The sequence below is a fragment of the Hoplias malabaricus genome, chromosome 8 (assembly GCF_029633855.1).
Source record: "Hoplias malabaricus isolate fHopMal1 chromosome 8, fHopMal1.hap1, whole genome shotgun sequence".
Lineage (NCBI taxonomy): Eukaryota > Metazoa > Chordata > Actinopteri > Characiformes > Erythrinidae > Hoplias > Hoplias malabaricus.
The window spans coordinates 40462524-40477074 of NC_089807.1; the positions used below are offsets into that span (position 1 = coordinate 40462524).

Consider the following 14551-nt stretch of genomic DNA (forward strand, 5'->3'; position numbering starts at 1 on the left):
ATGAAGCTTGGGAGCACTAGGACCTGGGGGAGGTCTTGCATATCACTTTGTAGCAATTGGCTATCGGACTGAATAGGCACACGGTTTCACTTCAAAACAAAAATAAACAAAACACATTAATCGGATGCGAGTCTTTAATCTTTAAAGACTAGTCAACAATCTTTAATGAACTACATTGAAAAGCCACTGATGCAGTAGCTGAAATAGCGTTGTAAGGTAAAGTAAGGTAAACCTGCTGAAAAAGCCAGTTATGTCCCTGCTTTAACTCTGCAATTTTTAGAGCGGACTGAGCTGACGCTCATGTTCTTTCCTGACGTTACGACGTTATCTTTTTCTACCAGCTTTTCACAATCTGTGATATTTGAGCAGCTCATGGCAAGAAAGCAAACCTCCTCCGAAGACTCACCACCATCATCAACCCCTTTATCAGTGCTCACTGCTTGTCTGGAGGAGTTAAGGGTGTGGATGGAGCACAGCTTTCTCCAGTTGAACCGTGCCAAAACTGAAGAAACTCTAGTCAGAACACGCCATCAGATGCAGACACAGCCCATAAACAGCATTCCACTCTGGTAACAAAATTCCCCTCTCCACATCAGTTACGAACCTTGGTGTAAAATTCAACTCTCAGCTCACATCCGAAGCTCATATCAAGCACCAGTGCAAGATCACTTTCCTCCATCTCAGAAATATCGCCAAAATACGTCCCACTCTCACCTCACCGGGGGATTCCTAGCAAGAGCCTTCAGAGCTTACAGCACATTCAGAGCAGCGCTGCTAGGGTCCTGAAGAGAGTGCCAAAATATGACCACATTCCCCTCATTCTCCAATCTCTTCACTGGCTTCCTCTACTCTCTACTCAGCAATGCAGCTATGGCAAAGCTCCTTCATGCCTCACCCCTTCAACCTCATCACGATCTCCTCTGTACAACCTCAAATTGGCTTCTACTCCCCAAACTCAGCACCATGGGTGACCGGGCCTCCTGCTCTGCTGCCCCTCGAGTGAGAGCTTTTCAAAAGGGACTCAAAACATTCCTGTTTAGAAAAATATACGACTTATATCTAACCTGCTGATGTTCTCAATATCTCTTTATTATTTTTTTAAAGGTTTTCTTTCTCTCATTGAAGTGATTTACCTTGTAGCACTTTGAGATTTGTAAAACTGTAAAAATGGGAAGAAACCCAAATGTATTGAGGCTTTGATTATTAATAAATACATTTTTACATAATAAAAACAGGTACATTCCTGTTTAGAAGAGTCTGAAGCTTTTGTCTGTAATTAATATGTAACAACACATTAATAACACACGCAACCACTGTGACTTTGGAAGACGAGCAGCAGATGATCAGCTACAACACGTCTGTGTATATACTCTCTACTTTGTGCTGTCCCTGAAAGTGCCTTGGGTTCTTGAAAAGTGGTGAATAAATACTAAAAAACTCCTAAAAGATGTGTGACGGTGGGTGAGAGATGTTTCAGTGAGTGAGAGGTCAGAAGGGGGCGCTACAGCTCTGTGTTTGTGAAGGGCTTCAGGGCGGAGGCTGTTACAGAATTAAGAGTGTGTTTCTCATCGTCTCTCACAGACTATACCCTAAAATAAGGGTTCTTTAACGGTTCTCTAATAAAGTCAGTGCTTGTTTCTCGGATCTTTGTCCATTTCTGGACATTCATCTTATTGTTTAACATTAATATAATCATCATTTAAACAGCTGCTTTAGAGTCAACTACTACTTCAGCTTTCTGCACAACACAGTTTTAAATGTATTATTATTTTTAATATATTACAATTTTTATTATTATTATGTGTAATTATTAATTATTATTATTTTATTGTAATCAACATTTGAGAATTAATATTGATTTGTATTATTTTTATTATATAGTAATTATTTTTCAATCATTTATTTTTTTACTGTTATTTGAAATCAAATTCATACAGGATTACACACACACACACACACACACACACATTATTATTAATTATTATTATTATTGCTACAGTATTTTACATTTTAATATTTATTTGTTATAATTGTTCAGAATTATTTAAAATAACTTTAAAAATTATTACACATATAGTAATTCATTTTTTGAAAAATAAAAATCATAAAGGATCAAGAACATACAGTATATGTGCACACACACACACACACACACACACACACACACACACACACACTGCACTGACTGAGTGTGTGTTGCCATTGAGAATGTTTGAGAAAGTTTTCCATTGAGAAATATTTGTATTATTTATTATTAATTAATTAATGATTAATTTAATTATTAAAAAACAATTATATAATATTTTATTATATTCATACAGGATCAAGAATATGTACATGCACACACACACATACACATTGCCACTGAGGATGTTAAATTATTTGTATTAATTATTATTATAATGTTTTAATAATTATTTTATATATATTTATGTAATTATATATAATATTTCATTATTTGAAATCAAACAGACTCATACAGGATGAAGGTCAGGGCGCTGCTCTGTGTGAGTGTTCCAGGTGGTGGTTAAGCGGAGGAGAGAGATGCTGCTGTTCTGGTTCTCACTGGGATCATAACCGAGTGGACTGTGCTCTGAGAATCAGACGATGACTTCTTCCTCAAGAGGAATTAACAGACAGCTCTATTCTCACAGGCCTAGAGCAGGCGAGGTGTTATAACACATCTATAAAGCCTCTGAGGCTGGTTCTGACTCACAGTTGTTTCTAAAGTGTCACACACACCGTGCAGAGGACGCGTGCTGCTTTTGAACTGTTTATTAAATTATTTGGACTATAATAATAACAGGAAGTGATGCGCGTACCTGTCCGATGTGCATGCTGGTGTCGCAGGTGAGCGGTCGCGCAGACGTCAGGTCGTTCGAACCCAGGAGTGTGGAGATGATGCCGTTACGGTCGACTTTACGGATCATTGTTCCGTCCACAAAATAAATAAAACCGTTCTTATCCACAGCAATACCTACAGAAAGAGAGAGAGAGAGAGACAGACAGACACAGAGAGAAAGAGAGAGATAGAGAGAGAGATAGAGAGAGAGAGGGGGGAGAGAGAGAGAGACACAGAGAGAGAAAGAGAGAGAGAGAGAGAGAGAGAGAGAGAGAGAGAGAGACAGACAGACAGACACACACAGAGAGAAAGAGAGAGATAGAGAGAGAGAGGGGGGAGAGAGAGAGAGACACAGAGAGAGAAAGAGAGAGAGAGAGAAAGAGAGAGAGAGAGAGAGAGAGAGACAGAGAGAGACAGACAGACAGACACAGACAGAAAGAGAGAGAGAGAGAGAGAGAGAGAGAGAGAGAGAGAGAGAGAAAGGTAAAAAACCTTCTTAACTCTTAATAGAAGTCAATAGAACATTTTATTTAGAGTCATTTTGGAGCATTTCTCTGATCTGTTCATGACATTTTCACACAATGTGAAGGACAGCTTCTGTCTGCTGTAAGACATTTATAACAAAAGAAATGACCCACACTTGCTACAATAAACACAAAAGCTTCCTGTATGTAATAAAAATGTATTTACAGATAGAAACGTTTTAGAAAACGGCAAATAGAGCCCTGTTCTAAAATCAGCAGCATTTATTTGGTGCTGTAGGTTCGCTGGGTAGGACATATTTTAGCTCTGTAACACACACACACACACACACACACACACACACACACACACACACACACACACACACTCACACCAGGGAGGATACACTGCTACACGTGTCGTGCTTGCCCCTGCATTTTTCAGGTCACTGTGGATGTGCGTGTGGTGAATTATTTACATTTTGCTTTGCTGGTCTTGAATAATTTGTGAGTGAGACAGACTAAAGTGTGTGTGTGTTTGTGTGTGTGTGTGTGTGTGTGTGTGTGTGTGTGTGTGTGTGTGAGAGAGTTTATCTGTTTGCATTTTGTTTCATATTTAAAGCCAAAATCTAGACAATCATCTCAGAAAAACAAAAACTCCACAATTACACCCTGTTCCCCCTCTGTGTGAGTGTTTGAATGTGTGTGTGTGTGTGTGTGTGTGTGTGTATAAATGTGTGTGTGTATTGCTTTAAAAACATCTGTTTGTTGCCATGGTGATAATAATAACTAAAATAAGCCTCTGTAATGGAGTGATGTGTTTATAACGATTTCTCCAGACTCTCACAGAGTCAGGTGCTGGTGTTTTATTAAAAGTGTTGTACCTGAAAGTGTAATTAAAGAGAAACCCTGCCAGTTCACACCTAAAATAAAATAATTCAAAAATAAATTCGGGACTCAGTGGAAGTGTTACTTTGCTTTATGAAGCAAGGAGGACTGTGATTGGCTCAGAGGCCTGTCAATCATAATAATGTACGTCAACCTGGAGCTTATGGAACATCTGTTGTCTGACAGGGAGACAGCAGTGGCTAAAATAAACCAGTGTTATTCGGTAGTAGTCAGCAAACATGTGTGTGTGTGTGTGTGTGTGTGTGTGTGTGTGTGTGAGAGAGAGAGAGAGAGAGAGAGAGAGAGAGAGAGAGAGAGAGAGAGAGAGAGAGAGGCATGCTAATGGCCTCCTCACATATACAAATTCCCACAGCACCATGACCAGCGAGCTAATCAAAGTGGCAGGCCGATGTGTGTGTGTGTGTGGTGCTGTGACTAATGAGCTTTGTTAAAGCACCTATGAAATAAAACACACACTAGAACTCAACAGACTGGACTGAATCAACCCAATCAACTAGACCCACACACACACACACACTTTGGGGTGGTCCGTGGAGGGTATGAATGAGTGATGAGCAGAGGGTGAGTTGTATTAGCTCAGCAGATCCTCTCTAAGTGATTCCTGCGTGCTGTAACCATGGCTCAGTGGAGTTTATGAATCGTCCTTTAGAGCGTCGCTGCCAAACAAATGACCTGGCGTTCAGGACGAATCCGGGAATAACGGCCCGGATCAGCCGTAAAAGAAGATAGGAGTTGCTATATTCGCCGTGTGAGACTCTTAACAGCTACATGACGCTCTGTTATACACGTTAGCCATCAAATACAAAGCCAACATGCACTGCTGAAGCAGGTAATGGAGCCGAATGAGCATCTGGGTCTGTGGGAAAGAGCAGGGACACCACGGCGGCTCCCGCTATAGACAACAATGGAATACAGAGCTGAGGTCATTTACATACATTTGGATCTAATGCTCTAGTATCAGCTCCACATTTGCATGTGAGAGGTGTATAGGAGGGTTAAAGGACCCCGCAGAGACCCCCGCTATAGACACCAATGGAATATAGAAAGAAGGAACACCACTCTTCTATAATCTTTAAGTACATTTTGATCTAATGCTCTAATAACGAGCCCTGAGACATCTGTAGGATTGTTAAAGGACACCACAGAGTCTCCTGACAGAGCAAAATGGACAGCGTGTTTAAGGCACTGTATGTGAATCATATTAAATACATTTTGATCTAGTGCTCCATTTACAGCCCTGGATTAGCATCGGATTCTATGGGAAAGGACAGGGACACCATAGAGCCCCCTGCCACAGAGACCACTCCCATAGAGAGCAATGCAACATTGATATATTATTATTATAGCGAGCACTAATGTCAATTACCAAGATCTTAAATATACATTAGGATCTAATCCTAAGGGCACATTAGCATCGGAGTGGTCTATAGGAAGGTAAAGGACACCCAGGGACTGAAAGGAGGTATATAAAATGTACAGGCTTTAGCTACTGTGTTTCCAGTAGTGTCTCCGTCTTTAGGATATTTACAGGACACCGCAGAGACCCCACCACTAGGGGTAGAGGAGTACACCAGAGGGAAAAGCAATAGGTCATTTCCCTCCCTCCCTTCTTTCCAGAAATACAGCCATTCAGAGCACAGATACCCATAATGCACTGCATTTACTGATAAAAACCCACAGAAGGTAGTTTCTGAAAGTGTTCACTACTCTCCTGAATTCAGTTCCCTACAATTGTGCACTGTATAGTAAGTGATGTTGGGAATAGTGAAAAGAAAGCCATATCAAACACAGCTCTAAATTTACAATTTTTTCTTTCTTTCTTTCTTTCTTTCCCAGCTACATTTTCCTTCTTTTTTCTGCCTTCCTTCCCTCCTTCCTTCCTTTCTTCCCTCTTTCCTTCCTTCCTTCCTTCTTCCTTCATTCTTTCTTGTTTCTGCCTTCCTTCCTTTCAAAGCTACATTTTCCTTTCTTCCTTCCTTCTTTTTTCTGCCTTCCTTCCTTCCTTCCTTTCAAAGCTACATTTTCCTCTCTTCCTTCCTTGTTTTTTCTGCCTTCCTTCCATCATTCCTCCACCCATTCCTTCAATCCATTCTTCTTTCATTTCCTTTCACTTTCCTTCCTTCCAGGACTAGATCTTCCTTCATTCCTCTTTCGATTCCTAGATGAGATTCTAACCTTTGGGCCCCAGCAGCAGGGCCTCTGTGGCCTTTCCTCCGTCTCCACACCGTGCCTCGTCGAAGGGTAAACACTGCTCCCCTGTCCCCGCCACCACCTCCGCGTTCTGCAGCAGCTCCTTGGTTCCAGCCAGAACTTTGGGCCTGAAGATTCGCCGTGAGTTTGTATCCGAAATGTACAGCTGCCCCGTCATGGGGTCGGTGGCCAGGTAATAACGGTGCGCAGGGTTGTTACTGAGGAGAAAGAGACAACAACATTAGAGATGGGAAAAGACACTGAGAGACACTTTCACCTGCAACAGACACAAGCCACTCCCTCTCCACGGTCAGTTAGCATTCTCCTCCAAGTGTGTTGAGCTCCAGGGGCGCTATGTTAGCAGCAGCTCCGAAATAAACAATGGGGCTGCGAGGAAGCCTGTGTCTCCCACTCTCCTGGCAGTAGGGGTCCTCGCTCAGGGGAGGAGCGGGCGGCGACTGAACCGGGGGTTAATGCCGTAAGTGTTTTACTGAGAGGGCTCAGTGTGAGATGGTCATTAGAGCAGAGCTTTGTAGAGCTGTGTGTGAGAGTTTAATTCAGACTGACTGGAGATCAGTGAAGACTGACACCAGCTTAATGACCACAAGCAATCCGTCACTTTCCCTCCATCACATCCAATTAGTCAGCCAAAAAAACACAGTCAGCGAGACACTCACAGAGAAAACACAGAGGTAAAACACAGTCAGTAAGACATTCCGTGTTATTCAGACAGAAATACCTCTACGTGAGACCTTCAGCGAGACAGTCAGAGAGACAGACAGTGAGACAGTCAGTGAGACAGTCAGAGAGACAGTCAGTGAGACAGTCAGAGAGACAGTCAGAGAGACAATCAGAGAGACAGTGAGACAGTCAGTGAGACAGTCAGTGAGACAGTCAGAGAGACAGTCAGAGAGAAAGTCAGAGAGACAGTCAGAGAGAGAGTCAGAGAGAAAGTCAGTGAGACAGTCAGTGAGACAGTCAGATAGATAGTCAGATAGATAGTCAGAGAGACAGTCAGTGAGACAATCAGAAAGACAGTTAGAGAGACAATCAGAGAGACAGTGAGACAGTCAGTGAGACAGTCAGAGAGACAGTCAGTGAAAGAGTCAGAGAGACAGTCAGTGAAAGAGTCAGAGAGACCGTCAGTGAGACAGTCAGAGAGACAATCAGAGAGACAGTGAGACAGTCAGTGAGACAGTCAGTGAGACAGTCAGAGAGACAGTCAGAGAGAAAGTCAGAGAGACAGTCAGAGAGAGAGTCAGAGAGAAAGTCAGTGAGACAGTCAGTGAGACAGTCAGATAGATAGTCAGATAGATAGTCAGAGAGACAGTCAGTGAGACAATCAGAAAGACAGTTAGAGAGACAATCAGAGAGACAGTGAGACAGTCAGTGAGACAGTCAGAGAGACAGTCAGTGAAAGAGTCAGAGAGACAGTCAGTGAAAGAGTCAGAGAGACCGTCAGTGAGACAGTCAGAGAGACAGTCAGATAGATAGTCAGAGAGACAGTCAGTGAGACAATCAGAAAGACAGTTAGAGAGACAATCAGAGAGTCAGTGAGACAGTCAGAGAGACCATCAGAGAGATAGTTAGAGATACCGTCAGACAGTGAATGAGACAGTCTGTTTAAAAAAAAAAAAAAAAAACTTAATGGTTCCTCACACAGCGTCAATTAACACATGCCAAGAATAGAGCAGTGTGTGTGTGTGTGTGAGAGAGAGAGAGAAGGAATGAAGGAAGAGAGTAAGGAGGTTCACATGCTCTGAGTTCTTTATTTTTTAATATGTTATGAATTATAATATCACGTATTCTGATGCGAGTCTGAAAGTGGAGAGCTGGAGTCTCTGGGAGGTTCCCGAAGCCTGGGACCGTCCGGACTCGGCCGTTAATAACCGCTCATTAATTCATTAACGATAACGCTTTGAGGAATGAAGGGAAGAGTGAGGGAGAAATAAATGAGGCGTCTAAAAATAACACTGCTTTTAATTTCTTAAAGTGAGCTCCTCTCCCCAACCAGAGTGTAGCCTCCGATCCCATTCCAAATAAAATCCCAGGGAGGTCTGAGACTCTGTCGGTGGGACTAGTGAATACACACCCCTGCAAACCCTGCCTTTAACCCTGCTCTGATGGCTGGGGTATCTCTTCTGCGACCCGGTTCTGATCCACTCCAGAGATCCATTAAACCCACAGTGGCTTCAAACAACCCAGAGCAGAGACCACCACCCCCCACCCCAAACACCCCACAGCCCCCAATATCTAACAACCACCCACCTCTAACAACCACAAAATAACTTTAACACAGCTCTAATCATCTGATATACCTTTAATAACCTGAGTATAACTCTAAAAACACAAATATAACTCTAATAACCATAATATAGCACTAATAACGTAATACAACAACTCAATACAAAATACAAAACTTAATACAAAATAAACTAAAACCAAACCCAAACCAAATTTTAATAATCTGTATAAAACACTAATAACCTGAATATAACTCTAACAACCTCAATATAACTCAAATCATCTGACTATGACTTTAATCAAATATAGCTCTAATCTCCTGAATATAACCTAAATGCATTTCAAATAAATTAGAAACTATAACCTGAAAATAAATTTAATAGCCTGAATATAACCTAAATATATATCTAATCACCTGAATATAATTTTAATAACCTGAATATAACCTGAATATAACTCTAATCACCTGAATATAACCTGAATATAACTCTAATCACCTGAATATAACTCTAATCACCTGAATATAACCTGAATATAACTTTAATCACCTGAATATAACCTGAATATAATTTTAATAACCTGAATATAACTCTAATCACCTGAATATAATGTTAATAACATGAATATAACTCTAATCACCAGAATATAACCTGAATATAACTTTAATCACCTGAATATAACTCTAATCACCTAAATATAACCTGAATATAACTCTAATCACCTGAATATAACCTGAATATAACTTTAATAACCTGAATATAACTCTAATCACCTGAATATAACTCTAATCACCTGAATATAATTTTAATAACCTGAATATAACTCTAATCACCTGAATATAACTTTAATAACATGAATATAACTCTAATCAGCTGGATATAACCTGAATATAACTTTAATAACATGAATATAACTTGCATATCTTCAATAAAAAAATCAATAAATTCAGTCATCCTCAACATAACCCTAAAATGAATTTAAGATCCAAACGTTATAACATTTAAATACATTCTGACTCACGGCTCATTAAAACAAAGCCAGAAACACAGTGGAAACTTGAAGGTGTTTGAATGTTAATCTGATGGAAAGTTACTGTTCGATTCATAAACTGTTTCTAACACAAAGTCACAGGAGCTCAACACGTTTGGAGGAGAACACTAACTTCCTGTTTCTGCTGAGAGACTCCTGCGTTTCCTAGGACTGTGATGACAGACAGGGAGGAGTCATCACGGTACGGATAGCTGGGATGCCATTGGTGATCCCTCGCGTACAGCTTTTATTTTTTGGGTGAAGGACTTCTGCTGTCGTGAGACGGAGTAAAATAAAGAATGAAATTTAAGTGTAAGGTGGTGCCTCCGCGTTCTGGCGGCGTTCCTCACCACAGCGTTTCCGCCACAGTCTGCTAAAGTCCAGCAGAGAGGACTTCTATATAAACTCACAGAGACTGAAAACAGGACAGAAACAGACCAGACCTCAGACCAACGTCTCGCCTTAAAAAACTTTTTCAGCACCCAGCAGTGAGAAGTTGAAATGTGCACCGGACAGCCAGGAAGGAGAGTGTTTCCAAGAGTGTGTGCTCGCTATGGCTCACTGTGCGAGCCTAGGTCTATTACTTGTGTAATAAGCCTGAATTTACTCTGCATCTTTGTAATAATGTCTTTAGCTTTCATCACATTTCAAAGCAGTAACCAACCACCAGAAAAAAAAAAAAAAAACTAAACAAAACGCAAGGGGCTTTTCCATCACACACACACACACACATCTCTGAATGGGGTTGACATTACTTAGACTTCCATTCATTTTGTGGAGGCTTACCATTAACTTTCCATAAGTGCTCTTAGCTTAACCCTATTCTGAAAACATGTCTCCACTTTAAAACCTAATGGTTAGATTGTGGGGACCAGCTGGTGGTCCACTGCAGTGATACAGCTAAGCTGTGGATAGGCAGAGGACAGGTGAACAACAGGAAGTGGGCAGAGGGAGGAGAGGTAGAGGGCAGGAAGAGCACATGTGAGGGAGCTATAGTGGACAGGAGAAAGAGCAGTGGAGAACAGCAGGAGAACAGGTGAAGGACACGAGAAGGAAAGATGGAGGACAGGTTGAAGACAGGCAAAAGACATATGGACTAAAGATGGAGAACAGATGGGGATAGGTAGAGGTCAGGTGGAGAGCAGGTGGGTGAAAGGTGGAGGACAGATGGGGGACAGGTGGAGGACAGGTGGGTGACAGGCAGAAGACAGAAAGATGTCAGGTGGAGGACAGGTGGAGGGCAGGTAGAGGTCAGTTGGAGGTCAGATAGAGGTCAGGTGGATGACAGGTGGAGGGCAGATAGAGGTCAGTTGGAGGTCAGATAGAGGTCAGGTGGATGACAGGCAGTGGTCTGATAGAAGTAGGGTGGGTGACAGATAGATGTCAGGTGGAGGACAGGTGGAGGACAGATAGAGGTCAGTTGGAGGACAGATAGAGGTCAGGTGGAGGACAGATAGAGGTCAGGTGGAGGACAGATGGAGGTCAGGTGGAGGACAGATAGAGGTCAGTTGGAGGACCGATAGTGGTCAGGTGGAGGACAGATAGAGGTCCAGTGGGGGACAGGTGGAGGACAGATAGAGGTCCAGTGGGGGACAGGTGGAGGACAGACAGAGGTCAGGTGGAGGACAGGTGGAGGTCAGGTGGGTGATAGGTGAAGGTCAGTTGACTGTGAAGAGAAGTCTTACCTGTGCCTGAAGTCTTTATTTCTTATTGAAGCAAAAGCAAACATAGAAGAATAAAAGAAACAGAAGGAAAAGGAGGGAAAGAGCAGAAGGGGCAGTGTGTTAATTAGAGGAAACCACATAGACAACTTATTAACACACACACACACACACAAACACAGCTGCATAACCCATCTTAATTTAGCAAGCCATTGATTTGCCGCAGTGCCAATGTTAATCCCCCCCAGGAACACACACACACACACACACACACACACACACACACACACACACAAACACACACACACACAAACAAAATCACTCACTGTTTCTAATGAGTCAGAATTTGCCACCATATGATTCATTATCAATTAAACAAATGATGAAGCATCAGTAACAAATGATTCATTATCAATTACAATTGATTCAGTACATTATAATAGATATTGAATCATTTTTACCTGATAGTGAATCGTTTGTTAAAGCAGATTCTATTCACTGCAGTTTCCTTCAGGATCAATAATGTTATTAATGATTTAGTATCTAGAATTATTAAGTATCTTCTTACAAATGATTCAGTATCTTCTTTGAGTGATTCAGTATCGAAAATGAACTGTTCCTTTACCACTACAAACCATTTTTTCCAGGGCTTAAATGGTTAATAAAGAGAACAGGTTCTTTAAAAGTTTCCTCATGAACACGAACACACACACACACACACACACACACACACACACACAAAGCTGTAAAACACTGTTATTGTCTCATAATGGCCATGCTTTTTTAAGCACTAGAGGACGAGGTTTGAATGGTGCACCTGGGAGATGGAGAACACACACTCAGACACACACACACACACACACACACACACACACACACACACAGGTTAACTAGCTTGTAATGGAGGGTTGATTATGTCCCAGACAATGAAAAGCGTCTTCATAAAGGCGTGTCCTGCTGTGATTATGTCACACTAAGGATCAGTCGTTTATTTTACTCTCCTCCACATGATCCCTCGTTTTAATGAGGGAATTTAATTTAACAGCACTACCACCCCCACGCTTCACGCCAAAGATGATGCTGAGGGAATGTGAACAGAGGTGAGGAGAGTCTTAAATCCATCCTGCAGTAAACCTAGTCTTTCTGAGGTGCAGTAATGACTGCAGCAAAAATAAAAACACCTCTGAAAAACAACCTGCGAGGAACACAAGTCCTGAGAGGAGGGAACGCTCAAACTTCCAGCGTCTTTCAAATGTGGACCACTCTGTTCTTCTCAGTTAGGATTAGTTTGGTACCTTTAGTACCTTTCTTTCCTGCCCTTGTTCCACTCATTATGTCCCTGAGATACCTCCCTCGTTCCCTGGTCATGTCCCTGAGCTTCATGGATCAAGAAATGTTTCTGAGGGAAGAAGAATACTCTGCCTGCCCTCTCTTCTCTCGTTTCCTGGTCATGTACCTGAACTCCATGACACTGGAGATGTTTCCAGAGTTGAAGATGTATTGTCTCTCTAGTTACCTCCCTCCCTCGTTCCCTTCTTCCCTCATTCCCTTGTTCCCGTATTCTCTCGTTCCCTTGTTCCCTTATTCTCTTGTTCCCTTGTTCCCTTGCTCCCTGGCCATGTACCTGAACTCCATGACACTGGAGATGTTTCCAGAGGTGAAGATTTATTGTCTGTCTAGTTACCTCCCTCCCTCGTTCCCTCGTTCCCTTCTTCCCTCATTCCCTTGTTCCCGTATTGTCTCGTTCCCTTGTTCCCTTGCTCCCTGGCCATGTACCTGAACTCCATGACACTGGAGATGTTTCCAGAGGTGAAGATTTATTGTCTGTCTAGTTACCTCCCTCCCTCGTTCCCTCGTTCCCTTCTTCCCTCATTCCCTTGTTCCCGTATTGTCTCGTTCCCTTGTTCCCTTGCTCCCTGGCCATGTACCTGAACTCCATGACACTGGAGATGTTTCCAGAGGTGAAGATTTATTGTCTGTCTAGTTACCTCCCTCCCTCGTTCCCTCATTCCCTTAGTCCCTCGTTCCCTTGTTCCCTGGCCATGTACCTGAGCTCCATGACGCTGGAGACGTTTCCGGAAGGGTAGATGCGGCGGATGTAGTTGAAGTCTCCGACGAAGAGGCTGCCATCCGCTCCGCAGGCCAGCGCCACCGGGGCCAGCAGCTTGTTGCCATCGGCCTGACCGTTACAACTCGGACACGAGATACTGCGCCGCCGACCGTTCCCCATGATGGTGCTGATCACTGGGGGCTGCTGGGAAATAAAGACGTTTTCTCCGTCCCCTTTATACAGGATACCTGATACACACACACACACACACACACACACACACACACACACACACACACACACACACACACACACACAGAGAGAGAACAGCAATCAGACTTCCTTCATCTTTTAAAACATACACACTTCAACATCCAGAGGAACAGAAACATATTCACTTTATACCTTTATAATTGTTATTTATTAAATCTATAATAAAAGTCCCTGTTTCTATCAGAGTTCTGAACCAAGGTGCTGAGTTATTGTGGTGTTGTGTTAATATTAGAAACTCTTCTAAAGCAGGATCCCTTAAATTTATAGAATATTCAAATTAGTCAATTACTAAATATATTATTATTATTATTAGTCCTTCATAAGATTTTCTCTGGGTTTGTTTCCACTTTAAATTTACAGTAAAGTGTCTCCATTTCTTTTTCACGGGAACTTCACAGAGAAAGAGACACAGAAGCACACTGTTACTAAAGTTTGTGTGTGTATGTGTGTGTGTGTGTGTGTGTGTGTGTGTGTGTGTGTGTGTGTGTGTGTGTGATGTGATCTCAGACTGGTTCTTACAAAATAAAAGCACCTCTTTTTAGTTTAAAAGCACATGTTTAAAGGGCAGTCCTGACCACTGTGCTGTAATTGCACAGATATTAAACTAAATAAATGATGACTGTATTAAAGCGGAGGTACGGTGTGCACTGGAGAAAGAGTGAGGAGTAAAGGCGGTGATTTATTATCCGCTGCTTTGTGTTCAGTAATTAGGAGTGATTTTATTTCCCGTCTGACGACCCACAGGAGTTCAGCCCTAACGATGAACGCAGTTAGATCACCTTCATCGATTGATTCTTAATTGATACATGTTTAATGAGTCTGTTTTCTTCCTCAGCCTTTAATAACTCACATCCTGTGAATAATACATGGCCTTCATAGAGGAACACATCAG

The 14551-nt window shown here is 42.1% G+C and overlaps 1 protein-coding gene across 1 annotated transcript in view; it reads right to left on the minus strand.

Moving 5' to 3' along the window:
* Nucleotides 1-14551, minus strand: part of tenm3 (teneurin transmembrane protein 3) — a 128814-nt gene that overhangs the window by 47941 nt on the left and 66322 nt on the right. Inside the window, exons 18-21 of the mRNA XM_066678290.1 lie at nucleotides 13385-13634; nucleotides 11361-11381; nucleotides 6388-6620; nucleotides 2823-2977 (exon numbers count right to left, since the gene is read on the minus strand). Coding sequence (XP_066534387.1) covers nucleotides 2823-2977; nucleotides 6388-6620; nucleotides 11361-11381; nucleotides 13385-13634 — 659 coding nt within the window. The remainder of the gene's footprint in view (nucleotides 1-2822; nucleotides 2978-6387; nucleotides 6621-11360; nucleotides 11382-13384; nucleotides 13635-14551) is intronic.